The 27494-nt window shown below is 48.3% G+C and overlaps 11 protein-coding genes across 11 annotated transcripts; 4 read left to right on the top strand and 7 right to left on the bottom strand.

Moving 5' to 3' along the window:
• Positions 1-1495: 1495 nt before the first annotated feature.
• Positions 1496-2207, top strand: N7520_003394 (uncharacterized protein; the record flags this gene model as incomplete). The annotated part of the gene is made up of 4 exons (XM_057137329.1): positions 1496-1649; positions 1702-1753; positions 1810-1993; positions 2049-2207. The coding sequence occupies 4 exons, from the start codon at positions 1496-1498 to the stop codon at positions 2205-2207; spliced, it is 549 nt and encodes a 182-aa protein (XP_056997794.1).
• Positions 2208-2952: 745 nt separating this feature from the next.
• On the bottom strand, positions 2953-6692 carry rgsC (putative intermediate filament protein (Mdm1); the record flags this gene model as incomplete). Its single annotated transcript, XM_057137328.1, has 2 exons — positions 2953-3980; positions 4037-6692. The coding sequence occupies 2 exons, from the start codon at positions 6690-6692 to the stop codon at positions 2953-2955; spliced, it is 3684 nt and encodes a 1227-aa protein (XP_056997793.1).
• A 375-nt stretch (positions 6693-7067) lies between these two features.
• Positions 7068-7905, top strand: N7520_003392 (bifunctional phosphatidyl-N-methylethanolamine N-methyltransferase/phosphatidyl-N-dimethylethanolamine N-methyltransferase; the record flags this gene model as incomplete). The annotated part of the gene is made up of 5 exons (XM_057137327.1): positions 7068-7116; positions 7184-7223; positions 7283-7299; positions 7349-7775; positions 7833-7905. 5 exons carry the CDS (start codon positions 7068-7070, stop codon positions 7903-7905), a joined length of 606 nt encoding a protein of 201 aa, XP_056997792.1.
• Positions 7906-8641: 736 nt separating this feature from the next.
• N7520_003391 (RXT2 domain-containing protein) lies at positions 8642-10409 on the bottom strand (the record flags this gene model as incomplete). The annotated part of the gene is made up of 4 exons (XM_057137326.1): positions 8642-9828; positions 9895-10048; positions 10144-10265; positions 10328-10409. Coding segments are annotated over 4 exons (1545 nt in total), but the record flags the coding sequence as incomplete, so codon positions are not given.
• An 846-nt stretch (positions 10410-11255) lies between these two features.
• N7520_003390 (glycoside hydrolase family 127 protein) lies at positions 11256-13107 on the bottom strand (the record flags this gene model as incomplete). The annotated part of the gene is made up of 3 exons (XM_057137325.1): positions 11256-11903; positions 11955-12639; positions 12701-13107. The coding sequence occupies 3 exons, from the start codon at positions 13105-13107 to the stop codon at positions 11256-11258; spliced, it is 1740 nt and encodes a 579-aa protein (XP_056997790.1).
• A 463-nt stretch (positions 13108-13570) lies between these two features.
• On the top strand, positions 13571-15511 carry N7520_003389 (uncharacterized protein; the record flags this gene model as incomplete). The annotated part of the gene is made up of 8 exons (XM_057137324.1): positions 13571-13614; positions 13672-13835; positions 13894-13987; positions 14040-14096; positions 14150-14636; positions 14688-15059; positions 15112-15240; positions 15290-15511. The coding sequence occupies 8 exons, from the start codon at positions 13571-13573 to the stop codon at positions 15509-15511; spliced, it is 1569 nt and encodes a 522-aa protein (XP_056997789.1).
• Positions 15512-16297: 786 nt separating this feature from the next.
• N7520_003388 (RING finger and CHY zinc finger domain-containing protein) lies at positions 16298-18548 on the bottom strand (the record flags this gene model as incomplete). Its single annotated transcript, XM_057137323.1, has 3 exons — positions 16298-16871; positions 16924-17288; positions 17343-18548. The coding sequence occupies 3 exons, from the start codon at positions 18546-18548 to the stop codon at positions 16298-16300; spliced, it is 2145 nt and encodes a 714-aa protein (XP_056997788.1).
• Positions 18549-19244: 696 nt separating this feature from the next.
• On the bottom strand, positions 19245-19589 carry N7520_003387 (uncharacterized protein; the record flags this gene model as incomplete). Its single annotated transcript, XM_057137322.1, has 2 exons — positions 19245-19359; positions 19420-19589. 2 exons carry the CDS (start codon positions 19587-19589, stop codon positions 19245-19247), a joined length of 285 nt encoding a protein of 94 aa, XP_056997787.1.
• A 781-nt stretch (positions 19590-20370) lies between these two features.
• N7520_003386 (DUF2293 domain-containing protein) lies at positions 20371-23473 on the top strand (the record flags this gene model as incomplete). The annotated part of the gene is made up of 5 exons (XM_057137321.1): positions 20371-20505; positions 20565-20684; positions 20748-21038; positions 21112-23255; positions 23347-23473. 5 exons carry the CDS (start codon positions 20371-20373, stop codon positions 23471-23473), a joined length of 2817 nt encoding a protein of 938 aa, XP_056997786.1.
• Positions 23474-23799: 326 nt separating this feature from the next.
• N7520_003385 (copper metallochaperone ATX1) lies at positions 23800-24092 on the bottom strand (the record flags this gene model as incomplete). The annotated part of the gene is made up of 2 exons (XM_057137320.1): positions 23800-23951; positions 24005-24092. The coding sequence occupies 2 exons, from the start codon at positions 24090-24092 to the stop codon at positions 23800-23802; spliced, it is 240 nt and encodes a 79-aa protein (XP_056997785.1).
• A 310-nt stretch (positions 24093-24402) lies between these two features.
• On the bottom strand, positions 24403-27404 carry N7520_003384 (uncharacterized protein; the record flags this gene model as incomplete). The annotated part of the gene is made up of 3 exons (XM_057137319.1): positions 24403-25324; positions 25382-26048; positions 26096-27404. The coding sequence occupies 3 exons, from the start codon at positions 27402-27404 to the stop codon at positions 24403-24405; spliced, it is 2898 nt and encodes a 965-aa protein (XP_056997784.1).
• Positions 27405-27494: the final 90 nt, after the last annotated feature.

The following is a 27494-nucleotide window of genomic DNA, read 5'->3' as shown; positions in this document are numbered from 1 at the left end:
GTGACTGCGCGGATCGGGAAGTTGATTGGGATGCGTTGATGCAGCGGCAGAAAAACACTGACCGCCTTTATTCAACTATAGGCGTCTTGAATGAAATGACCTCGGGACACATTAGTTGATGTGGAAGGAGATTGAAATGGAATTGGGTGGTCCAATGGAGGTTAAGTTCATGATTTGAATTTACGGATGATTATAAGCATGTCAATTGTCCATGGATTTGGGCGACAAGTGGCTGTTTCATCGCATGGCAACCTAAGATCCAACGATATATATGCGCCTGAAGGTGAATCTCATTTACCAGAGCCACAAAATTGACATCTGTATACATTTCGAATACATTCGTACATAAATAATCCTTTATACCTGGACACTATATAGATTGACTCCTCAACAGCGATATGGCATACTACTAAATTTCTATCTCTTTACAGTCTATAATTATATGGGCAGGTATCCATAGGGTACTCGAGTACTTATACAGTAGAAGAGGGAAGATCAAAGCACCGAAAATGATCGAATTCCATAGAGATCTGACATATCATTTCGAGGGTTATTGGAAGTGGTCAACTGGTCCGGAAGGTTGCATTTCATGATGTGTTATTTCTATATTGCAATTCTTCTTGTAAATTCTCATTTCATTCATGATTTATTCTTAGAGTCAAGTAGATACGAAATTTGCATGAATAAAGTGAGAGAACTCAGCAGTTGATGTGCAGAACAAATAGCTACGGAGTACATGTGCAGTAGTATGTGGCTTGGCCCGATGTGGGGAACATAGGATCCACCCGAGTTAGAAGGATCAGCATCTCTCGGAATGAGAGCTTCGGGTGCTCAGGAAAGAGTGGGTTCATAGGCTAAATATTCCAGACAAATCAAAGGGAAAATTGGGAAACAAGAATGAAATGGCATGTTGTGATCTTCTGGGCTGATCAGTGATGATGTCAGGCGATCGTCCGACCTTGGGGGACGTATGTTTCTGATTCTGATTCTGATTCTAATTCTGGATCTATTTCTCTCACTGGTCTAGAATATAATGAAGAGGAATTGAATCTGATGAGAATACCAGCTTGATTCCATTCATAGAAGATCATAAAAATAAAGATAAAGCTGGGGGAGTGGAGCAAGAATGCGGGGTGCAGCCAGATTGGCCCACTGATGTCAGTTGCTCGTGTGATCCGGGGATGCCGTTTGTACTCCAAGAGAAATACGAAATCCGTTCCTTGGGGGAATAAAATGTTCCAATGTTCAACTTCAGATATTCTATGATTGATGAGATAGAGATAATTGTATCCAAATCAAATTTGATGATAGATGTTAAAAGAAAACCAGTTGGAAGAGTTGAAAGAGTGAAACTGAGAGAAGTACATATAAACGGAATGACATCCTTGACTTACCAAACCCCCGCTCTTTTTAAGTCACCTGCTCTTTCCCCCTCTTCTTCTCCTGCAATCCTTCTCATCGCCTTTCCTTCCCACTGATACTCCCCATATCAATCATGTCTGTTCCACTCACCAAGGTCGATTCTGCTATCGCTGGCTTGTCTATAGACGAGAAGCCCCCAGCTCCAACAGAAACAGAAGTCAAGAAGGAGAAGAAGTCCAGGCGACTCTCATCTCAAGCTGAAGATGTCTGGAATATTAAGGATCTGGGTAAGGTCTACACTAAATCATCCTGTGACATCCTCACTGATGTATTTGATAGAGGAGCAAAAGATCGAAATCACTCTGCCCATCGAGACTCAAAAGACTGGATGGTCAGTGGACTCTCCTATCCAACTGCATTGGTTCCTTTTACTAACACTCCTCCAAGGAGACTTAACACTTCACCAAACACCGTCGAGGATAAAGAAATCCTCCAACTCAAGCTCACAAATCCCCCAGTCAAGAAGATTGACCTGCACTTCCCCTTAGGCCTTGAGGTCACCGCCCGGAATCTCAAGGGTGTCACAATCAAGGATGCCTTAGACGCCATCTACAAACAGTACAAGAAGAAGGTTCGTCCTTTCACCATTCACTTTCACTACACCCTTATTGACTGAAGCTGTGTAGTCGGATGACGAGCTAGAGAAACCATACCTCGCTGGCTTCGAGTGGGACAAAGAGGAGTGCTGGACACGGTTCATTGTACACCAAACCGACAAGAACACCGCGTCACACCCAAGTGATAACAGCAAGAAATCTAAGAAGAAGAAGAAGGACGAAGAGTAGATCGGTCCAATCCGTTCCCCTGTGCCAATGGCACTTTCGTTGTCTCGGATTCTTGCTATTTGATGCCTTTCCTTTTCTCATACCTGAAACGACAAGGGTCAACTCCCTCTTCAACTGATGTTTGTCTCGCCCGTTTTCTAAATCTGATTAGCCTTTTCTAACCTGATCCCACGGGATCTCGTTTCTCCCGGGTTTCTGGGAGATAGAAAGAATTAATAGGGCGTGAGTGAAATTCAGCTTGGTTATTATCCTTTGTCTGTCATTTTCTTTATGTATTTTGCTTGCTTTACCTGATCATTCTGAATGTTTAGTTGACCTGAGTGAGACCCGATGGGAGTAGTCTGCTCCATCTGTTCCTTCATTTTTATTCCACTCAGATAATTCAACTAATTACTCATTTGTCTTTTGATACTACCACTTGAAATGTACTCTGTATACTCCACATGTCATATGCGACGTCAGGAATGAGCGTTGCGCTAAGCACGGATAGCCGGAGATCCACTGGGGGCCCACAACCCGCGTCTTAGCACCTTCTAATCGATCTCTTATCGCGGCTTCATGCAGTAAAATAGCCATTTATCAACATATGGGGTTATTCATTGTGTATCAGACACCAGGTGCGATATTCTAGGTATGTACATCGCTAGAGACAAAAAAAAAGTTGAAAAGAAGTTGGCAGGGCTAATATGGACGGACAGGTTCGCGATACTAACATTTCAGGAATAAATCTTGAATGCAGCAGACATTAACGGGAGCGACCGGGCTCCCGACTGCCAAAGAGTACCAGGACAATCTCATCAATGAGAGTAAAGACCAGGTGAGTGTTGAGCGGTTTATTATTCAAGGTAGCAAAGAGCCGGCGGGCGGCGGCTTGGGCGTTGGCGCGACCGACAACATTAGCAGCTAGATCCGGGATAAGTGTAGCGAGGACGACGGTAGCCTCGGTACGGCTTTTGTGTCGGTCTGCCATTGATCGTGGTAGAGCCTTGCGCAAGACACCACCAGGCCAGAGGGAGTCGCGAGCGATAGCAAGGTATCGCAACATCGAGTCGCCCTGGAACAAGGAACGGGCACTGTCCCGGACCTTTCGCTCAATAGTACCACCAAGAAGCTGGTGCAGGACGACAACAACTGCGCGACCGCGCAGCCAGTTGTTTCCGCGGTTCAGCTCAAAGGCTTCCAGGAAGAGGTCGCATACAGGTTTAATGAAGGGCTCCAGTTCACGGTCTTCAAATGCACTGAGCTCTGCTTCGGCCTCCGCGGTGGTGACGGCATCTTCAGTGGCCAGCGCGGGGTCATGGGTGGTACTGGTGTTCATGTTCACCTGGTTCGTCGCGGCCGAGATGAGATTCTGACCGGCTGTAGATAATTGATCGAGGACACCAAAGTTCCCGAGAAAGTCATCCATGCCATCAGCGACGGAATTATAAATGCGCGTGACAAGGTCCTTCGTATCACCCTCGCTACTGCGTGAATCTACCCTAGGCAAGATTGCCCTTTGAGAGAGGAAAGCTCGCAAGTCTCGACTGCGGCAGACCTCGGGAAGATGAAGCAATTTTTCAAGGTATCCCTCTAGAGCCTGGCGTCTCTTTTGAAGAAATTCCTTCTGGAGCTTCATGACCACGCGACGCCGAGGAAATTCCAGATGTCGTACCGATGGATAGTTCATGCGTAGCTTCTGATGAAGCTCATGGAACTCACTATAGCGGCGAGGAACCGCCCAAGATGCGGCAGGCATCTGTTCACCACCATTTCGTTGAACTTCAATGACATCTGGGTTTGAATGTTAGCAAAATAAAGCCAAGGAAGAGACCAAGAACACATCTTACACATTGCGAATTCCCGGCCATCGTCCTCCTTGCCGACCATGATAGATTTGATACGGACTGTAGACCGGCCATAGAGGCTGTTGTCGCTTTCTTGGATAATGTACTGCTGCCGCTGCATCTCTTTGCGGTGAACCTCCCGTTCGATGCTGGCTTTGGACTTGCGCAAAATTCTCAACTCAGCCGTGTTATTCGTCAGTTCGGCTTTCCGGGTCAACGCATCAACCACGGAATCTTGCGCAGTCAGCTTGTCGATTTCGGTAGTCAGCACCTCAATCGCTTCAGTAAGTCCCAAATCGCCAGGGGCAGCTTCGTGGACTTCGTCTGCTGGATCCTTGTCTTCGCCGCCCATCGGTTCTTCATATTCATCCTCGATGAATTTCTGCTGGTCCGGGAAAAGATCGTCATCAAAGACACCTCGTCGTGAGGCATGGTCGACCAGACCTAGTGATGCAATGCTTTTCTTCGCCTTCTCATTGATGCGGCCGTCGACTCGCGGGATTTCAGACAAGCCACGAGTGGAGCTCTCCGATTGCCCTCCAAAGAGAGAGGAGGAAGAGAGATCACTGCCCCTGAGCTCCTCTACTCGTGTATTCTTGGGCTCGTTGATGATAATGTCATTGAGAGCAGCTTCCATGGTTTCAAGGACGTGGTTTTGACTTGCATCGTTATCACCATTCTGGGAGTCCTTCCCCAGACTGTTGGTAGACATGGCAAGCTGATCGGTATCATAGTCGTCGTCAAAAAGAGGCACAGATCGCTCAGAATCTATAGATCGTCGTGGTGAATCGTCATCGTCAAACAGCTTGCCCATGCCCCGTACATCACTTGATGAAACAGCGGCTCTACGAAGGTCCATGGCCGGCTTGTTGGCCGGCTGTGAGGCCGTCCGTGCAATAATAGGGGGAAGGGGTCGCCTCTCTCGGGGATCAGGGGTGACCACTGGCGGAGATGGAGGGGGAATCGGCGCATGAGAGCCAGAGGCCTCATCTGACGCAAGGTATTTCCAGTAAAGATCCGATTCCTTAAACTTTGGATAGTAAACATTCTTCATGTGTTCCAGCACATCGGACTGGGTGGTCAAAACCACAGTCCTAGCCTTGCGGTACTGCTCGGGGGTTGCTCGCTTTCCTGCACTCAAGAACGTCTTCACTGCCCGACGCGACTCATCGGAAACCTTGAGTTCTGGTTTGGTAAGGTATGTTTCGCTCAAAAGCGCCAAGTCATTCCTATCTGCTGTCGTCCATGTCACCGATGCCGAGGCAGTCTCGTCTCCAAAGTCATCTTCCAGAGGATTTCGAAATCCATCGACCACTATCCAGAATTGCACTAGAGGCATTAATCGTTGACGGTCCATGAACTCCATGAAATAGGATAAACCCGCTGCATTACGCAGCACATCTACCAGGGAGGACTCGTGGGTCGTAGAAGAGCTTCCATGGCGAGTATGTCTAGCTGTCACAGGAGGCATCTGAGAAGACTCTCCTGGGGTGGAAAGCTTGGCGACCTTTTGATCTAGAACTCTTTTACCCGTTTCTAGGCGCCTGAGGTAGACCTGATCCTGTCCTTCCACCATACTTTCTCTCTTCAATTGGCTAGAAACCAACGCACGAAACCGGCGGGCATCAGATAGATTATTGCAGCGTCTTATGGCTCGGACAAAGCGCTCAAATGCTCTTTCGGAATCATTTGCAGAGAGTTTTGGGAACGGTTGCCCCCGTTTGGACTTGGGGGCAGGAGATGCGTGCTCATCGAGTGCAGCCCGTAATTTGCGCACGGTCTTCCGATCCTGCAAAGCCGAGCGTCCATAAGCTTCCATTAGCTGATTCCACGTGTCGGGATCCGACAACGCTGTCACGGCTGGAAGAAGAACCGCACATGAGATAATCTCACGGATCAGAACAGAAACGGCCTTGCTCTTTAGTACGCTCTCTGGGAACAATTGAGGAAGCAATGCCACGGTAATCTTTCTTAAATATTCCTGCTGGAGGGTTTTCTGGTCCACCGAGGAGAGACCGACCGCCGGATGAAGGCGACCCTCGCGAAATTTGTTGGCAATGGCCAGGTCCAGCTCCTCGGATTCGGTCACATTTCGACTCAGGTTACGTCCACGGACAGAACGCTCGGCAATATCGAATTCCTTGAGGTGAGATGTTAAGATTGGAAATATGCGGGACACGATCAAAGAAATAAAGTCCTCTGCCAGTAGTCTATCTCGGAAATTCTCCAGGGCAACACGGATGACTTTATCGACTTCATTTGCAAAAATAGGGCTTGGGCTAATATTCTGGTACCAGGATGAGACAAAATCCCGAGTCACAAGAGAGAGCAGTTCGTCAATTCCCTCTGACACGACAAAGGACTCTGGGTAGAGGGGCCGCGGTCGGTACCGAGTGGCCTTGCGCACATTGAAAAGCTCTTTCCGCCAGTTATCGGATTTGATGAATGCGACCGAGGCATTTTTGGGAGCGCGAGGGTTATCGGTTGGGTTTCGCGTCGTCAAGAGCACCAGGCTCAGAAAGCCGAAAGAAGACAGTGCAACCCCAAGAGCTAGTGCATATCCCAGATATCGGAGGATCGGTAGCCAGCGCACTATCAGACCCCAGGAAATAAATACACCAACACTGGCTAAAAGCAAATCTCGACGTTGAAGGGCCATTCTCCCCAGACACGCATGAGAGCTTCACGTCTCATGACGGCCAGTCGCCGCAAATCAAGATGGAGGAGCTTGACTGGACATTGAATGAATAGGGCAATGTAAAAGGGTTGGACTAGAAAACAGTATCAATCCCGATGTCGAATTAAAAAAAAAAAAGTGTAGAGTACTACGCAGAAATGCTCGAAGGGCAAAAGATGGAATGATCGCCCAAATGGCAATCCCGTGACATGCGGAGACAAACGTCACTTTGTTTACTTAAGCTCGCGAGCTTCCGTTTCTTCTCTTTAACCCGAATTCGAATTTCCCCCTCTTTCCTTTCTCTTCCTTGAACCTCTCCCAACAGAAACCTGTCCTTTTCTTGAGATTTTTAAAAACATGGTTACTCTGAGTGATATTATCGATCTGTCGTCGACCTCACTATTATGTATGTGGAATTTGTTCATCGTTTTCTCCGCATTTTGCATGTGAATGCGGGAAACTGACCCTTGCAGTGTCGGCGGCCACCATTGCCTTCAACCCTATTTTCTGGAAGTAAGTACTGACCCAAGACTGTTTGAATCTGTGAAAAATGGCACTAACATTTCTTACAGCATCGTTGCCCGCGCAGGTTAGTTGGTGACTCGACTCGTCTATTGGTGCACAGCTAACACCGTCAGAATACAACAATCATATCCTGACTCGTATCTTTGGAGGAGCTTACAGAGGATGTTATGCTCTCGCTTTTGCCATCTTTTCGCTCGGTATTCTGCGTGATCATGTGTACCAGGTCGCTCTGGAGGAGCAGCCGTTTTACGCCCCCGTACACCAGCCCATCATCGGTGGAATTCTGTTTGCGGTGGGCTCCGTGTTAGTCCTGTCTAGCATGTGGGCTCTTGGGGTGACTGGAACTTATCTTGGTGACTACTTTGGCATTCTGATGGATGCCCCCGTCACTGGCTTCCCGTTCAACGTGACTGGTTCGCCGATGTACTGGGGAAGTACTATGAACTTCCTGGGAGTCGCTCTGTACAAGGGTCGGGTGGCCGGTCTCTTGTTGACTGCTCAGGTCTTTGTCCTGTACTTTTTCGCTCTCAAGTGGGAGGAGTAAGTCTTGATTACACCCCCAGCCTTGAAACGCGAATATACTAACCTGTTGACCAGCCCCTTTACTGCTGAGATTTATGCCAAGCGTGAGCGTGAGCGTGCCAAGAAGCAGGGAGGCAAGAAGCAGTAAACGCCGTGCATGTATAATAGGGTTGACTGGGACTTTCAACATCCACAATCCGCGCATGACATTTTCTCGGGCAGAACGAGACATAATAGCCCGAACCCCATCACCGGAAAGGTCTTTCTCGGGAGGGGGGTGGCACTTATCCAGCACACGGGTACATCCCGAATCTTCAACGATGCTGGAAAAAAAAGTAGACGATTAGACATTTGCTTTCGCCCCCATGGCTAAGCATCCCGGCGACTGAGCGCAGGATCTGCAGGATCTGCCCTTCAGCGATTTCCCTCACGCGACTCCAAAGAAACAAAAAACACCCATTGCGCCAAACCTCGAACGATCTCCCGCTTTCATTAGCAGTAGATAGTAGATATCTTTAATTAGGGAGCCAATACCATTACCGTACATTATTTTACCATCTATTCACTCGAGTTCCATGGCAATTGATATTTCAAGTCATCCCTATACGCGACTTCTATAATTGAAGTGTATCAACGCAACTCTATATCTGCAGCAATAACGAACAACCAACTAGAAGAAAAGAGCAGAAATGAAATAAAGAATAGGAGACATGATTTTGTTAACCATTGTCCAAGGGGTATATTGACACCGACCATGGTCTAATGCACAACGGGAGTCTTTGTGCATTTACCGAATACCACCAACACCACGCTATGAGAGTAAAAAGGAAGTTAAACAATGAACAACTTAGACGTCAGCAAAGACCAGAGCGGGGATTGCATGATTATGCCCTTCGCCCGCGACCTCGTTTGGCCGTCGTCCGACTATCATCCACCGTCTCCACTTCGTCTTCGTCCGTTCCCTTTTTGAGATCCTCACCTTCCGCCAGACCCCATTTCTCACGATCATACCAATCTTCACCATCGCTCATCTCACCCACGTGGCCCTCGGCCTTGCACCATTCGAGTACATCGGCCTTCATGTGGCACGCCCGGAACAAGGAGTTGAGCATGGTCTCGAACCCTCTTACCGTCTCCTCCTGTTTCTGGATGTAGGACCAAAGAAGACGACGTGTTTCTTCAGCCTCGGTGGCAGGAAGACCAAAGTTTGCATCAGGGCGGACGTTATCTGGAATAAGAAAGAGTGGATGCGGAGTGAGAAAGGTGCTGACAGTATCCGAGGATAGAAACTGGTTTTCGTCATGAGGATTGGCTGCATTTGCCTGGGCACGGGTCGTCATACGTCGGGGTGGCTCGGGCGATGAGCCGTCGTGCATCTCAGCATCGTGGTCGGTTTCATCGTGTTGTTCATTCGAATCGGCGTTTGGAACCCTGGACTCGTTCTTCTGTCCGTCTCTAGAGGTGTCCATTTTGTCTTTTTTGTCCCCCACCTGGCTGAAGTTGTTCCCATTCTCTTGGGCGAGTTCGTCTGCACCCTTAGGGTGAGGTGGGAGGTCGTTCACCGTAGAATCGGCTTCTTCTGATTTGAGGGCCTTGTTAGGTTCCCCGGTATCGATGTACGCCGTTGGATCCCCAGAGCCAGCTGGGTATTGAGCCATCTCCACGTCATGTGTGGTCTGGAGCTCGCTCTCGGTCCCATTCTGGGCGTAATGCGCTTCCCTGGATGCTGTAGACGATATCTCAGGAACCCCATTAATATCGCCATTTGCAGATGATGTTCCAGGTCTACCTAGATTTTGTTGCTCCGCGGATCCACGGGTGTGCTCGCCTTGAGTCCTAGGCTCAAAGATGTAACGGTCCTCGAGCGCTTCCACGGTGCCGCAGGGCATCCAGCCGGCGTCACCTAGAAAGTGACGGTGAAGATTCCGTGCGCGCCATAGGAGAGCCTTTTCCTGTCGCAATTTCTCTTCGACGGCGACTGCCATCTGGTCCAGAGCCTTCGAGGTGTACGCTTGGGAAAGCGAAGGGTGGGAGGGGAGTTCGGAAGGGTGCTTCAAGGGACACAAGAGTGCTGCATAGATCACATCAGTCAGGATATGAATAGAAATAAATTCAAGGTGCAAATGGCATCACCGACTTTCTAGTGCAATCCCCGAAAACGGGTTCTCTTCGGCCGCCGCGGCATCGGCCTCAGAATCTTCATCCTCGTCGTCGAGTTCATCCCCCTCTGAATCATAACGGATAGGGTTGCGCTGTATAATATGGCGTGTATAGCCAGCATGTTCGACTTTCTATTTAAACGGACAAAAATTGAGCGTCAATCTTCGAGTCTTTCAAGTCGCCACATTTGCGCCCGCGGAGGGGCCGTTTCTGATGAATGATGTACCTCTCTGTAAAATTTCTCTGCATGGATGTATCCCATCGCCCCCTCACGAACGTATTTCGCGTTTGCTTTCATTTTATTCCCACGATTCGTGGGCTGCATGATAGCATCATCGGGTCCAGAGTCTGCGAGGGACAAGATGTCAGTAACACGATTTGGGGCAGATTTAGAGTCGACATTGACATACCATCGCGTTCTCTGCGCAATGCTCTCTTCATTCCGATAATCGTGTCGGCAATCAACGCTGCCTGAGTCGCCATGGCTACGAGTCTGCGACGAGGCCGTGGGATCAGACACGTGAAGATGGGGTGTAAGAACGGGATTTGGGTGAGGAGAAAAGTATGCTTTAAAATGCCAACAAGGCTTCAAAGAATGCAATTGGAAATGGACGAATTCAAAGATTTCACAAGGATTACCCATCCGCAGCAGAGCGGCACAACTGGATGTGACGAAGCTCGGCGGAGAAGCTGCGACGCCCGATAAACGCTAACCGCTTTGGGAAGGAACGGTGATAGAGGGCCTATGCACGTGACTTATCTACTATCATCAGGCACCAAGGCCAACTTCCTTCGGATCTATAAACATTACTTTCTAGGACAAACGCTAGGAGACTTATTGAAATGATAAATCAAATCACCCAGGTGCCTAGGTATGGTTGTATCATACTGAAATCACTATTCATCATGCACTATACCTATAGATGTATGTGTCAGGTCTTCACGAGTCACATATAGTTTAACCTTGTAATTATACAACCCTTAATCCGACCCTCATTTGCCCCTTCCCACCTCGATTTGCCCTTAGATAATAAGGAATAAAACATAGGTCCTTTCGTTCCTTGATCCTTGTTGTTTGAGGTTCCACCGCAATTTGCCTGCTCCAATTCGAGATGTCTAGCTCCCCCACAAAGCCGTCCACAGCGATAATGGAAATGTAGGAGTCTGGCTGAGATCGTAGCTCCTCTAGTAAGGGCACACTAGGATCAAAGAGAGATTTCTGCATTCCTTACATTAGTACTTTGCTCCGCAAGCATGTGGCCTGGCTTTGTTACCTTGAAATGGTTCGATTCCCACGGGTGATCAACATCCTCAACACAATAAATAATCGGTCCGCGTCTAACATATGCGATGGGCTGTAATGTTAGAGGATTTGGTCGGACTATCTCTGGTTTCATAGGACATGAAAGGCGAAAGCGCGAATTTTCTTGCAGCCAGTTGGCGCTTAGGAACAAATATCCATTCTGGACATCTGACTTCTTCGGAGAGGGAGTGACCTGATTTATGCGGATTAGCCCATAAATACTTCTTTTGATAATTTGAGATCACGGAAGGTTTTACCTCCCAAGATGTCGCCCACCCAGGAATTCGCAGTCGTAAATTCAGATCAATAGGCGGCCCATCAGTGTGGATATCAAAGTCAACATCACCATGCCATGGCCATTCTGTTTTCTGCGTGATTGCCACAGTGGACGAGGAGACTTTAAGATTAATCGTCGCCGAAGAGTACATATGTACATTGACAACGGCACATTGACCCTTTCCCGTGTGACTCCAGAGATATCCACCGAGGAAGCCTAGCGTTCGGGTGACATTTGGCGGACAGCAAGCGCACTCGAACCACTCGTGGCGCTGTGAAAGATCCTGATCTGAAGATGCCAGTTGGTTCACATAAGTGAAGGCTTTTCCATCCAGGCTCATGCCCGTCAGGACTGCATTGTAAAGACAGAGTTCCATGATATCCGCATAGTGGCTGTCAAGTTCGATCTAATATCATCAGTGACCAAGGTATTTGAAAGAATTTAGGCAAAAGTTTACCTGTAATAGTCTCTCAGCAAGCATCATAACTCCTATCGCAGCGCAGGTTTCAGCATAGCATCCTCCCTCATCGGTACCTTGAGGGAGGAAGTAATCAATTCCAAATCCTTCCCACTTCTTTATGGCCCCAATGCCTCCCGTTACGTAGGACTTCTTTTCCACCATATTGGACCATAGTAGATGGACGGCTGGTAAGAACTTTGCCCCAATTTCGCTGCTGGGCTGGCAAATCCGAACTAAATCCGCCACGGCTGTGAGGAGGTACATGGCACGCACAGAATGACCTTCGATTGTTTTTTGATTGACAATAGGAGCATGGGCTTGCTGGTACCAATAGCTTCTTGCAGCAGGGAAGTACATGGGCAAGTCATGCTCACTTTCACCACGAGCCTTTGCTTCCACGTCATAGTAATGGCGCCCTTCTTTCCCACCCGTGGGATTTCCTCTCTCTTCGATGAAGAATTGAGCCAGCCGTAGATGATCTGGATTTCCTGAAACATTGTAAAGGCGCAAGAGAGCCAGTTCAATCTCTGGGTGGCCAGGATAGCCAGGAATTTGGTCCTCGTGGGCACCAAAAGTAGCAGCTAGAAGATCCACGTACTTGAGAATGGGTGACAGCAGTTCATCATTGCTATAAAGAAGATGATGGGCGAGGGCTGCTTCTATCAGATGACCTGCATTGTAACTTCATACACATCTTCTGTCAGTCTTGAAACCTGTAAGAATGGGACTCCGGAAACGATTACAGTTCATGCATATCTCGCAAATTGGTGAAACGCTTCCCCGGTTCGACCACAGAGTAATGGATATTAAGATAGCCATCTTGTTTCTGCGCTCCTCGAATCATTTCTACCAATTCTTTCACAGCCACATCAATCTCGGCGTCGAATTGATTCATGAGCAAATAGCAAGCGCCTTCAATCCACTTCGCCACATCGGAGTCCCAAAATTGGTGATTGGGGATTGGATAGACCGTAGGAGGGACCGAGTAGCTCGGATGCCACTTTAGTTTGAACGCCTCATATCGGCCAGTCTCTTTGAGCATTTGAAGCTGATGCCGTAATGTTTGAACTCGAACCACTTCACGGCGACGAGCCCAAAAGGATTCAGGTGCAAATCTAGTCGCAATAAAACTCTCTTGGGGGTAATCCATGATTCAAAAACCCGATCAGATACCTGGAAGTTCAGTAAAAGAGATAAAAATGAAGATGAAAAGAAAATCCGAAACATCAGACTTCCAACGGGTTTCCTTATACCTCGGATCGGGAATGCCTTCGGAGTGAAAGATCGGAGATTGAGCGAGCCCGATATCTGCGGTACTCCGTATACTTCGAAGTTTTGATGCGGGATGTCCGTAGGGTAAGACTCCGGTGGAGTTCCGGTGGAGAGAAGACCCGAAGTACAAAGCCGGGGTAGAACTCATTCACCCCCACATTTCAATGTTTAATTCCCTTAAACTCTGAGGTATCTGGGGACTCATGCACTCCAGACCAAAATGATGTGGAGTCCCGAAGCTCCGGGTTTGATCTTGTATATATATCAGCGGGGAAAGATCATCCGCCCCATGTAGAGGCTTCATTCTCATTGAGATTTCCCCCCCTCCTTCCCCCGGCAAAATGGGCATACATTTACTAGAAAAGTTTTTACCTAAGGATGACCGGTAAGAGCCTTAGTTACGACAATTCTTCATGGTACTTGAACTGATGAAATTGTCTAGTTTCGCAGCATTGTTACTATATGGTATGGTCTTTTCGACCTGCTTCAATGGTTATGATGCTGGAATTATGACCGTCATCTTGGCCGATGATCAGTTTATCAGCTACTACAAAATAAATGCCGCTAAATCTGGCTTGGTGGCTGTCATTCCCTGGGCAATGACTGGTGGGTCAATTATCACGCACTCGGATCGACATCACTAATCGTGGAACTCGGTGTATAGCTGTGGCTCAAGTATATCTAGGAGGTACTCTAGCTGGATGGCTAGGACGTCTTTGGGCCCTGCGGATTTCTATCTGCATCATGATTATTGGAGTGTATGCAACCCTTGCAAGGATCAAATGATAACAATTGAGACTGACCATATAGAATTGTCGAGGTTGTTCCAAATAGCTTTGGTGTCTTGATCCTGGGTCGACTCCTAACGTGAGCTTCTTACTTCTGCAAAGAAATTAATTCCAATGCTAATCATGTACTAGAGGTCTTGGATTCGGCTGTGTCTATATCGCAACCAATCTATACGTTGCGGAATGTGCACCTACCAAGCTCAGAGGCAGTTTTGTCGGCACCGTTTCCCAGTTTGGCTACCAATTAGGCACACTCATCGCCTTCTGGGCCGGCTATGGCATGTCATTCCATAAGCATCCATACAATATTGCATGGCGTGTGTCAAATATTGTTCAGATTCCTATCGGGATCGCTTTTATCCTTGTCTCGTTCTTTTACCCCGAGAGCCCCCGATTCATGCTAGAAAGATACCCCGAGACGCCTGAGCGAGCGATGCAGGCACTGAGCCGGTTAAGATCAGGTGCTCCTACAGATGACCGTATTCGTGCTGAATTTCATGAGCTGGTCGCCTCTCACGAGTTCCGTCGTCGATACGACCCGGGATATATTGGTTTGATCAAAGACAAAAGTATGCGAAAGCGTCTCGCATATGGGTTCTATGCAGCAGGCCTTCAGCAGGTACGTTGGCTCCACACAGAGAGTACATAATGAAAACATTGATAGATTTAGATGGGTGGTATTGCCGCGCTCACTATGTATGCCACGCTCATCTACGAGAGTCTCGGATGGGACGCCGGCTCGCAAGCACTAGCTATAAATGGAATCCAATCCTGTCTTCAGTTGCTCATCGTGTTCGTGAACACTTTTACCGTGGATCGGTTTGGCCGAAGAAGTCTTCTGATGGCTGGTTTTGCCATCCAGTCCGTCGCACTATTGATCATGGCCTGTCTTTGCACCGCATTTCCTTCCAATGGAAACAGAGCCGCCGCTATCGTGGAGGTTGCCATGCTTTTCATTGTCGGCCTGACATATTGCTGGTCTAATGGACCTATTGCACCCGCAATTGTTTCAGAAATCTTCCCGCAGCATGTTCGAGACAAGGTAAGTTAAAATCCAGTCGAATCAGGAGATAGACGCTAATGTATCATAACAGGGTTTTGGCTTGTCGATGCTTGGCCAAACATGTTGGCTCATTTTGCTGACGGAGTCCTGGCCTTCTTTCAATGCTCAAGTTGGGGGGAAGAGCTATTGGTTGCTGTTTGGCCTCAATGTGATTGCAGGAGTAAATTGATCTTTTCTTGGTTTTGGTGACAACACTAACTGTATTTTAGCTTTCTGTCTTCTTCATTCTTCCCGAAACCAAAGGCATCTCTCTGGAGAGGATGGAAAAGATCTTCGGAGGGGTGGATTATGTTGAGGAGGGCGAGCGTGAGGGAGGCTCCGAGAAGCGTGAAGCTCGAGCGCTGGTGACCGATGATGTTGACGAGAAGACTCCTACCAGTCATGTAGAGAGTACTTTCGGTGTTCAGGGACCGGAAAGATCCATGGCCTAAAGTGAACCTTTACAGCCCTACTACATGTGTTCTATGTAACGGAAGGGGTGGGGAATTGTATGTCAGTTTTAGGAAATTGGTCAACCATCTGGCCTGGATGACAATTAACATAAGTCGAAGAGTCATGATGTTTAAATGAACCAATGATATATTTGAGATATACATTCGTGGCGAATACAGTGTACAGAGTTCATCACGTTCCATTTTTCATAGTCCAGGTGATGTGTGTATGTAAATGCCACCATCACTTTAAAGCTTGTCATTTTCGATGTATTCGAAGTACTATTTATAGAGATTGTATTTAAGAATGCTACCATACCTATGGAGCAGACTGATATACACTGGAATATGCAAGGAAGATGTCATTATCTTTCGTGGAGCTAAACGGCCTCCGTAATGCGAATGCTAAATGGAAAATTTGAATATGCCATGCCATCAAATGCAAAAAGGGGTTCGAACCGCGATAACAATCCACGGAGCTTGTGAGATTCTCAACTTGGCTGCCCCCTGGTCGGCCCAAGCCCAGCGTTCAGTGGACCTCTGCAAATTTCCAATTAGAAATACATCGCCCAATGAGCCGACCTCTCGATGAGTACCGAGAATGTGAGCGTATTTGTCTCTTCTTCTCCAATAAAAAAGGAGGCTGGAACAACCTTGTCAAGTTGGCTGGTATTCAAATTGCCAATGGGCCAGATATTGGCAAACGTAACCACCAAGCAGCCCAAGCGTTGATGTGTGTAGTAACGCCTGTCCGCTTGGAATCGAAGACACTAATTTCAATTGAGATCATCGGTGACCAAATATGTCCATATACTCATCATCCTCATCCTCGTCATCTTCATCCTCGTCCTCATCCCCTTCGTCCGATGCCGAGCCGCCTTCGGACTCCGCCTCATCTTCTTCTTCGACTTCTGATGGACCCTCAGCTATCGATTCACTGGTGAGAAATCCATAGCGATCTCGAAGCTTTTGACTTAAAAAGTTCAAAGCCCCATAATCAGTCTCATTATCTGCTCGCGATGGGCCGCCAAAGAAGGGCAAAGACGATGGTTTCTCGGATTCTCGCTCCGAAGGCAGGCCAAAATAGTTACTAACGACCGGGGAAATCGCTCGACCGCGGGTCATATTATATGACACAGTACGCTGGTCTGGCCCAGCAAGGGTTGGGACACTAAGATGTGAGTCGGGTGTCGGATTCGTGTTGAGGTGGAGGGATCTCAATGACGTCGTCGGCTCCTCGCTTGCATTCAAGGATGATGATCGGGTCCGCGGTGGGGGGTCACCAACGCCCTCCTCCGCAAGCACAGCAGATATATCTCCTTGCAGGAGTCGAATTTGGGCTGTATTATATGACTCGCACCTATGTTCATTAGCTTCCACCCGACCTACAGTATTTGATGGTCAAGACTCACAAATCACATTTTAAGCCAAGCCAATGATACTTGACGACGGATTTTGCGCCGCAGTCATTACAGTAGATGAGACCTTTGGTGTCCTTGAACTCAGAAGGCATAGGCTGGCTCCCAATTGTGCGATCCAGATTTCGAAATGTCGACTCCATGTTGGTGATAGTCTTGCTGCAAATAGGACAACGGAAAGAGGTCTTCGAATACTCCCCTAGACACTTATGATGCATGCTGTGGCCACAGCGCATCACAACCACCGTTTCTGGAGAGGTGAACATATAGTCCCCACAGATTGGACAGTCACACTGTGTGGATCTTTCAATGCACCGATGTGTATCCTCAATTGAAATAGGCAGACAGACGCAGCAAGTCTAGGGAAAAGTAAGCATTTCTGTATGGCATATTGAGATGAGCTGCTAGCCTACCTGGCAGTGGAAGAAATCCTTTCCAAGGCCCTGGCCAATCCGACATATACCACAATCATTACAGTGATAGATGCTTTTTTCGCAATCGTTATCCCAAAGTTTACAAACATCACAGTAATATTGCGCACTCTGTTCACCACACTGCCTACAGTGTTGATCCGCAGGCTGGGGATGACCACACAGCATACATAACATATTTTCCGTATCGCGCCGAATCAAATGATGATCTTCAGATGCATCATGGCAGAAACGGCAAGTATACCATTTTTTGCAGGTGAAGCACTGGAGCTTGACATTTCGCATATAGTGCTGGCAGCCTAGTAGCGCCCCGTACAATTCTTCAGTGTCTGGATCTTCGTCGCCTGTCTCCACCACAGGTGATTCAGGTTCAATCCTCGGCACATATGTAGGCTGTAAATCTTCAGCGGTAAGGTTGAACAGGTTCTCGAATTTGGGATTGGACGTGGTCAATGTCGGGCTCGTTGAACTCGACTTCAATGGTTTCACTTGGGAGAGCGATTGACTAGCAGGCGTATCCGGGAGAGGAGGAAGTAGTGTTGAAGAGTTCGGCGGTAGTGGACGAGAAGAGTTATAGCTTTCCGTCATGAGACCGTGAACCCTCCGTGCCTTTTCATGATTATCGAGATCCAAGGCCCGTATGGCATGAATTTTGTTCCTGAGCCACCCCATGCCATCGTCCGCGGGTAATGAGATTTCCCCTAGCTCATCACTATCAAAGGTTTGACCTGGACTTTGTTGATTGCCGTCCCTTGTTTCATGTCTCGATTCCGAGTCGTTGTCCGGTGGCCCGTTCGGGGGTTCAGTCGACTCGTCATTTTGAGTCGAAGATTCATGGGGACTCGTTGTATTGTTATTTGTATCGTATCTTCTCTCAGTGCCATTCTGATCTTCGATCAAAGGTCGAGAGGCCGGTAGGTCTGCAGTGCGACCATCCATGTCTTTCGGTGGGATTGGAAAGAAAGGAGGGCTGGGCAAGGACCCCGCATCTCCGCCAATAGACTCTAGCTCTCCACGATCGGAGTTTTGGTGGGAAGCGGTAGGTTGAGTGAGTCCACTGACCGAGGACGACTTTGTTTGTTCGTTTCGAAGGGATTCCGATTCCGACTCCGGTAGCTGAGGATGACCGGGAGGTGTGCGGGTAAGAAGTCCGAGGTCAGTCAGCAGCGATGAGATGAAGCTGCTCATGAAGGGCTGTGATCACATCTAGCAATATAAATACCAGATTTCTAAGCATAAAAAAGATGAAACATCAAACTACAACATAAGCTACAAACTACAGAGCCAACAAGAAGATTCCTTGAAAACATCGAAAAGTCATGTGGTTTGGTTGTCTGGCATGTGATCGTGCTGAATCATCACGAATAGGAGTTATACACAAGCTTGAAATGGATTTTATGAATCTATGAATCTAAATCAAGCCTAATAAATTCATTTAATCAAGGTTAATTATATCCAATGTCGTGAAGGTGGTGACAATTTGTACTTTGTGTCAAATACTTGATTTTTTTGGTCATCTCGGGCCGCCAGACATGCAGCAATGATGCATTTCCCCATCTTTCTTGAGTGAACTGGGGGTGGCCATGCATTCTAAAGGCCATAAACGGAAATACCGATAGAAAAAGGTCATCGACTCTGCCTTCCCTCGGGGGGTGTATCCGGGATACTGACCTTCGAAGTGTGTTTTATCACGTCCAACGAAGTTCATTCGTGAAGTCGAGTGGAAAGTGCTCCCAAAGTCCAGAAAAGCGGATCTATAAGGAGATTATTCATATTCCCATATTGGGAGAGTTGCTTTGGCGCCCCATTTGATATTCATGCCCAAGGCGATGTACGAGCGCCTGATGGAGGATCTGTGGTGCAGCGAATCGGAAAGACAGTGGATCACTTCAGGCATGTCCCCAGACTCTCGTTCAGGCGTCCGAGTGTCAAATTGTAATGCTCATAAGCCATTTTGCGTAGTCGTTCCTCTTCGCTGAATAGACCTAGAGACTTTAATCTGCGACCAAGTCAGAATCAAGCACATCTCGTTCTCCACTGTAGTGATGGGGCCACCTACACTCGTGTCTCTCGAGTAGGGGGGTTTTCCCAGTATCTTGCCAACATTAGGTTCTTCAAAATTTTATGTTCTAGACCGCGAATGTCGGTGGCTCGTTCCAAAAAGCGTATGGTGTTGGCGATCCTCGTGGGATCTAACTCGGTAAGAGGCGAGCGAAAGGCACTCCGCATGGTGGATCTTAAGACATAGCGAGCAGGAGTAGAATATCGAATTGCTTTGAGGGCTTGCCGATAGACACAGCGATATGCTTGAACTATCTGGGAAGTAACCATCGTAGGTGTGATGGGTAGAAGAGCCAAGTGAGAAGGATAAATAATCCGTGTGCAGTTTGTAAGGTTTCCCCATGCCCATGTCACGTGGGTGTTATACCTAGAATCAACACTGATCTTTCTCGGATCATAAAGATTGTATAATAAGTTCTTGATTTATTTGAATAGCTTAAGTTAAATAATTTATGAAGAAAGAGAGTTATAAGTATATATAACTCCTGAAATAGGAGAAAATACGGAGTATTAGTACATACACAACACATAATACAGACTACATGCAGCCTCAGGCCCCACCTTCCCCATAAGAAACAGGTGACTTTGGGCCGCAACACTTCATGCTGATGTTCTCTCTCTCCCTCAACCACTTCCACTTCCACTCTCCTTTGCCGAGAAAAAAAAAGAGAGAGAAACTGTTGAAACCCCAGGATCTCCGTCATCTCCGGTTCATCTTGTATGAGCTGGCTCCAATCGTTTTGCATTCAGTTTTCAACCTAATTCTACTGTGTACTTCATCTCCACCAAAAAGTGGTGGTTTTTATACGATCTGACCGCCCGACTCTTGCGACCATCCACTCCTTCCTCCGATCTCCCCTCCCAGTCGACCTTTTCGACCCAAAGTCATGTGTTGAAACTTCCCAGATGGTGTGGTATAAAGTACCAACCGTTGGAACAGACAAATAGAATGGCCCGAGTTGCGAGGAGAGCTGCGTCGGTTGCGGCCTGGCGCGCCCCCAGCCGGGCCATCCAGAGGAGAGCTCGAAAGCACAAGGTTATTATGGAGTCTGTGACTCAGGAGAAGAAAAAACTGCGAAGTGTTGTGCGTGCCTCTGTGAATATATGTGTCAAAATGAAAAGGTGGCCTAACAATTTAACTAGCTCTGTTTTGAGGCGAAAGCACCCATGGGTTATACTTTCATCCCCGCAGGAAACCCCATTTTGACTACAGCTTGCAAAGAGAGATGTAGGAAAGAAGGTTCTCAGATACATGCCGTCTCGGTAAGAAGCACCGTCTCTGCTAGCTTGGATCCAGCCCTATGGGACGCTGCTCATCGAATCTAGACAACCCCTCATATGCACACTCACAACCTCTCCCAACATGTCCACCGCATAGGGTATCATTTCCCAAGCACAGTGGTCGCAGCAGTATGCTCAGAGCTCGGATTGTACCTCACCAGTGCAGGAAAGGCGGTCTCCTTCCACACGCTTGGCACTCAAGAGGCTCCCCGCCCACCGGACTCCGAGGTCTCCCAAGAGGTGATCAATACAGAGGCAAGGGACGCGATTAAGGATCTGTTTCCCAATATTCCAGACAAAGATCTGTTTCAGATCATTAAAACTTCATTCCAAAAGGTATGTTCCTTGAAATTCCCAATTCCCAATTGCAAGTTGTCAGATTGGGGATGCCTGACATCGTAGATGTCAGGGTCAACGCAAAGTTGGTACAGCACCGGAACTACCTTTAGCTCGCCGAGCACAGTTGGCAGTAGTGGCCCATGTCCGCCATCTCTACACTGATTATGACCGGCTTCTTAAACAGGGGTCATTCCAGGAGGCCAGGTCTGAGGTCGAGCAGCCCACTCTGGCAAAGGTTGTTGCATGGCGTGGCGACGATGAGAATGGTCAGACTGTCCTGGAAGATGTTTTCCGGGAGGTCATCGTAATATCAGACGATGAAGAAAGTGAAACCGAAGAAGAATCCACCACTACCAGAGACGCCCGAGACTACAGCGTGGAAATTCTTTCGAATACAGCCAAGGCCCATGAGATCCAGACCCAACCTATAAGCGCTGAGTTTGTACTCGGCCAAAATCACACCCGGGAGCCCTCCGAGGAGGCGCCACCTGGCTTCCGGGTCATCCCCAGGATCTCCACGCAGAAGAACGTCGACCGGCGAGGATTTACCAGATACAGATACCAAGCCTGGAATCGTGCATTGCATAAATATGGAGTTAAGGCTCAACACACCGAGCAACCCCGGCTTGGTGACGTCTCACCGGAGCAGCAAAGTCCTCGATATGCAAAAAGACCCGCAGCCACACAAGAGAATCTAGAGCCCCCAAGGCGCCGAGAAATTCCTAATCATTCCGTGGAACCCACCTCTAGAGTCATTTCAGGTCCCCTCTATGGAGAAACACCAGTTCAGCGACCACCTGCTGGCAGGAGTCACGTAGGCACTATGGAAAGGCGTGTCCCATTAGAAAGCGAAGGCCTATTCTCTCAGCCTGTATTCTCTCAGCCTGGGACAATGGGAAGGCCTCCAGTACTAATAACACAGAACTCACATACGATACGCCCTATCGACACAAACCCTCGCTGGAACGTTCATACCTTCAACCCTCAAGGTAAATCTCAGCCGGTTGTTGATTCAACACGGCCTGAACGGATTTCTATGCCATCACATGACCGAGTTAATGCACCTGTGTTTGTGAGCGGGCCAAAAGAATTGCAACCGAACCATGAGGGCCAATTTGGTGCTATGACTGAACCTCTGCTACCATCTCAGGCCAGACCAGGAGCATTTACTCAGGATCGTGTTCTCCCATCCATTGAAGCTCCCTGGCCCTTGGAAAAACGGCGGGTTGAATCCCGTTTAGAGCACTTGACTAAAAGAATGTCGCTTCGTTCTGTAACCCCAGTCCATTCACAAGAAGAGAATCATGGCAGTGGCGCCGGCCCAGGTAGCCCGGACGATCCAAACTGCAAGAGGAGAAGATTGGCTTACTACGCTGGTCCTCAGTCCGACTCTCGCTCCGATGCTCGGATTGCAAGACCCACTGGAGTGCCAGTTTCTGAAGGACAGGGGCCAAGAGTGCAATATCGCCGTGATGAACCCGGACCCGAGTATCGTTCTCAGGATGTGCAATATCTCCGTCGAGACCAAGTCCCTTCAGGGGAACAGCCTTTGCTTACAGGACACCAGCGTGAAAGACAACCTGGTCCCTTTGTTCCACAGATCATCGGCCTGGATACTAGACGGGAATTGGATCGCCCACATCTCCCGGAACCACCAGGGCAAAACTCCATGCACTCCTTCCAACCCTTTCTTGGACCCAGTGATATGATGACAGCATTCAGACCGGTCCCGGACGTCTCTCGGCCCGAAGTTCGCTCGTACTATGGTGATCGTAGCCCCCACATGAACCATGTCCGTCATTCAACCCTTGAGGAATTGCGCCCATCAAACTGGAACCCCCGTATTGATGGAGACCGTCCCATGGCCTATACCGCCCCCCTTGGAAAACAATACGCCAATGGATTTGTTCGTTCCGTTGATGTTCGCGATGTGCGTCCGGTTGATTATCTCGTGGCACGCCCACGACCTCAATTTACTCGTGGAGGAGAAAACCTCATCCCGCCGAGCAGGGCCAGGATTCCCGACCAAGCACTTGCCCAGGATCTTCTCCAGTCTCGAGCCTTTTCAGAGCAACGCCTGCCAAGTCCACGAGCGACGCATAGCTCTCACCAGATATCCAACCATCTAGAGACTGCTCCTGGGAGTCGCCAACCCCAAGGGCGTATCCCCAGTTCCCGGGAAAGACGGCCTGGCAGCGGGCTTAGCACCACGCGGTAAGCCATCTATTTGGAACCAAAACCAAAACCAAAACATTGGCGCGCACTTTCTAGTCTTTCCCTCCGATGTAACTGACTGGCTCTACAGACGCATGCATGATCCCCGAACTTTTCAGATGGCGGAGCAGAACCGCCCTATCTACGTGCAACGAGTTGAATCACAGCCACCTCAGTATCCCATGTCAGACGGAAGACCTGTGATCATTGTGGATTGAGTCAACGGAAGGAAAGAGGAGGATTTCTTTGATGCCTGGAATGTTGGTTTCCACATGTTTTTTTTGTTCAAATTCATGATACCCATCTGTATTCTTAGAACGCTTATGTTCATGGGAGTTGTAACACAATATTTCCCAACATCTATGGTCTTGGATTAAAAAGAAATACAATGTAAAAATTGTAAAAAAATGTCCCAGAGGAAAGTAAGTGATATATTGCGCTTATGACATGAAACCTTTGTTACCCAACATGCCCAGTTAGGCGGGAAAGAGGCGCCTTGCTCTAAGGTCTGTACGGTTGTTGATTCCGAAATATTTCTAGCCGTTCAAACGCTCATGGTTTGGCCATCTGCCTCTCCACTGTTCACAGTCTTTCCAGTCTTCTTAATCGCGGCTAGCACGGTATCGTAGGAAACAGTAGGCTCGGTGGAGATGCTTGCGGTCTGGGATTCGAGGTTGACATCGAAGGACTTGACACCTGGTTATGATCATTAATTTTGAGCCAGAACAGGTAGAAGTCGTGGAGGGTACCTTCTAATTTCTTGAGGATCCGCTCAACAGCGCCAGAGCAACCACCACAACTCATGGACACATTGAACTTGTACTGGTGGTCGGACATGATTGGGATGAGGTGAAGGTTAGGAGCGGGGAGATGCGGGGGGTAAAAATAACGGAGAGTTGGAATCGGATAAGAAATCAAAAGTTGGTATTTATCAGAACAGAGACTCGGATACACGAAATGAAGTATTTTAAGTGTTTGTGGATTTATAATCATTTTGTGCTTCATCCCTTTCATTGAGCGATTTCTGCCATTGGGTTTTTTCCCATTACAAATTTGGATTTGACCTGCAATAATTCATGCATTATCTAGCCTTCCTGCTATTTACTAGTAGAAGGGATAAACAATATGAATATCTATCTACATCTCCTTAAAATCCTCCTGCACGCTTCTTCTTGATCTTACTCTTCTTCACTTCCCGTGCCCCAAACTGTCCTCGCTCGGTCTGAGTCATGGGAATGTCGCTTATCGAGGGCTGGCTGCTTAGCAGTGGGAATCGGTTATCAGGCTGACTACCCCAGGTCCGAATCTGAGGAGCGCTAGGTGTGGCCAGAGATGGCGTGTCGAGCGTGGACGTCTGCTGCGATGACTGTGGTTGCTGCGATAGCCGTGACCGCTTCTTACGCACTCGACGATTAGGTACCTCTTCCTCCTGTCCCTGTGAGACCTTTCGCCATTTGTAGGTGGAGGGATCAGACCCCACCTGCCAGTGGGAAAGCATATTGACGACATTTCGGGGAAGTGGGCGGGGCTTCTTGAAGATAGTAAATGCAGAGAGACTAGTGTAGGCTGCAGGAGCCTTCTCATCTTCTGGTAGTGGCTGGGAGCTTCTATTCTCAAACAGCGTAGTTTGACTTGAAGAAAGCTGTGAGGATGCTAGTTCTGCCCTAACTGGCATGTCCTTGGTGGATGCATCAGGTTGTGGTATATTAGCCTTTCTGGGCTCATTGGAAATTCGAATAAGTCTTGCTAATAGAATATCGAGGGCGATTCCACGAATGATTCTCTCCTTCATCCGGCGTGTCAGGTCGGGTATATCATGTGGAAGGTTGGCTAGCCACTCGTCAACGAGTCGATCATAAGTCTCCAAGAAATCTAGGCTCGACTGCTTCTCCAGAGAAGCTACGGGCATCCCTGGAAACTGATTGGAAAATCGGAGCGGCAGAATCATGAACCGATACTGGAGTTGCTGGTCAGGAGTCTCAGGAAGAGCGGCAGACAGGAGACGTTGCAAGTCGTACGCATTTTGATCAATATCATTTGACGCCGGTCGACCACCGCTAATCTCGAGCCTGGAACAAATCAGTCAATGGGGGATCTAAGGCGAACTTTCTCCTAATTGAACTTACATTGATTGGCTGCTCTGCCAGGACTCTACACCTTCAAGTGTTTCCTTTTCCAGATCTTCAATCATTTTGTCAAAGGTTGGTCGGGACCGTTCAAGTTCTGCCTGGGCAGCACAGCCTGCGATATCTGCCAAGGCAAGGTTATATATGGGAGTCAAGTTCAAAGTCCAGTCCAGATCTTCATAGGTAGAGATGAGGTTGGTGTTCGGAGCAGTCGTTTGGGGAACCATTGCAGACTCATCCCAGTCATTAACCACAAAACCATCGTCAATGCGGTCCCTGGATGTCTTAGAGGGAGGTACACTCGCACGAAGGATGTTACGATCCTCGTTGTCTTCAATTTTGTGACTCCTGACCTGGTCTTGCAAGCTCCGTCGTGGGCCCTTGAAAAGCGTCTCATGCACTGCGAGTGACGAATCCACCCAAAAAAGCTTAATGAGGCTCATGTCGAAGCTGTGTGTGGTTCCAGGAACGGGAGAATGATCGACTTCTCTAAACACAAATGTCGAGTACCGCAGTGGTTTATCAGAATCCATCTTTAATGCTGATCTTAGATGCAACAAGAAGGGATCCGGACTAACAAATGCGTCTGTTTGTAGATTACCAACGAATGGACACGGGAATACCTGAATAAGCTCCGTGACTCGGGAGTACAGGACGAGATATAGACCTGTTAAAGTCAGCAGTACATTCAACAAGCACAAGTTACGTACATACTGTCTCTGATTAATAGATTGCTGAGCCTTAAAGTAGTATCATGGCTGTCTCGAAAATGATGTCTGACAAGGGATGCTTCTAGAGGCAGACTCAGGCCCTCTTCATCCTGCGCAGCAGTTCTCACATCATATATTAGTAACCTCCTGGAAGTGAGAATGAAGAACTGTGACGTGTTCTGGGTGTTCCTCTTGACCTCGAGGACCCATTCGGGTCGTCTCCCCATTCTCAATTCGATGCTGCGGGATCGAACTTCGCCTCCCTCCATCTGAAAAAGCATGGCAGATCGACGATTAGCAACCAGGATCTTTGAGGAATCAGAGACCCATTGAATTGACCCCCAGCCATCATGCCCAAGTCCATCAGAATCTATCTGATCGGAGGTTGACAATGAGCCTTTCGGGCCAGGAACGGCAATTTCATCGCCGTTGCGTTGTTTTCGCGGGGTTTGAATTTCCCAAATACTCCAGTTGCCTCTGGTATCAACGATGGCCAGCTGCCTCTGCAACCAAGGATTGAATGCTACATCAGCATGTGGGAACCCTCCGGTATATGCGTTCAGGATCTCGACGACGGGATTTGCAGCAAGGCGAGAGTTTCGTAGCGAAAATGGGATTGTCGCAGGATCATCATGACGGATGTGCACCGGTGCTGGATTGGGCTGATATAGAGGCCGAAATACCGTAGTCGAATCTAAAAGACGAGCAGCCATCCAATTGGATTGATCCTCGTCGTCCTTGGGCGGCCGTGAAAAGCAAATTTGCTGCACCTGAGCTCCTTGTGTTGACCATTCAGTCGTTTCTTCGTCACCTATGGTTGGCACAATTGCTGCATATTCATCAAGCGGCAGCTCCACGGCATCCTCAACTATCGCATGGAATGAAATGACATTTCTACACTCTCCGGTCACAGTGGCCGCGACCGAGATGTGATTGGACACCTCTGGTCCAAGTACTGAAGCATACCCAAAGTCCAGGAGCGTTGACACATGAGGGTCATAAGGGTCATAAGGATCGCTGGTTGCCGAAAGCAACTTGGAGGACGGATGGTCGGAAATGGAGGGCCAGTGTACGCCCAGATCCGGGTATGCATGTTGGATTGAGTTCGGATTGGGTGGTCGGCCATATGGACCGAATAGCTTGCGCGAGGGAGTCTCTGAAGGTGAAGGAATCACCGTCTTCGTCACACCTGTATAGTAGATTGATGGGCCTGGGTTTAGCGCTTTTGAGAAGCTCCAGGATCCGGTCTTGATGAAGTAGAACGGTTTTCCCATATGCCCATAGTGTAGAGCCGTGTCGGTATTATCACCCATTGGATTTTGCTGTACTTCTTGCGAGGTGCGCAAGACCCGGCCAGATCATGTCGAGGGCAGGGAAAACCCGAGTTTCAAAAGTTATCCAAA

The sequence above is a fragment of the Penicillium odoratum genome (assembly GCF_028828045.1).
Source record: "Penicillium odoratum strain IBT 22623 chromosome Unknown utg000003l_segment0_segment0, whole genome shotgun sequence".
Classification (NCBI taxonomy): domain Eukaryota; kingdom Fungi; phylum Ascomycota; class Eurotiomycetes; order Eurotiales; family Aspergillaceae; genus Penicillium; species Penicillium odoratum.
This window is presented reverse-complemented; position numbering and strand designations above follow the sequence as displayed.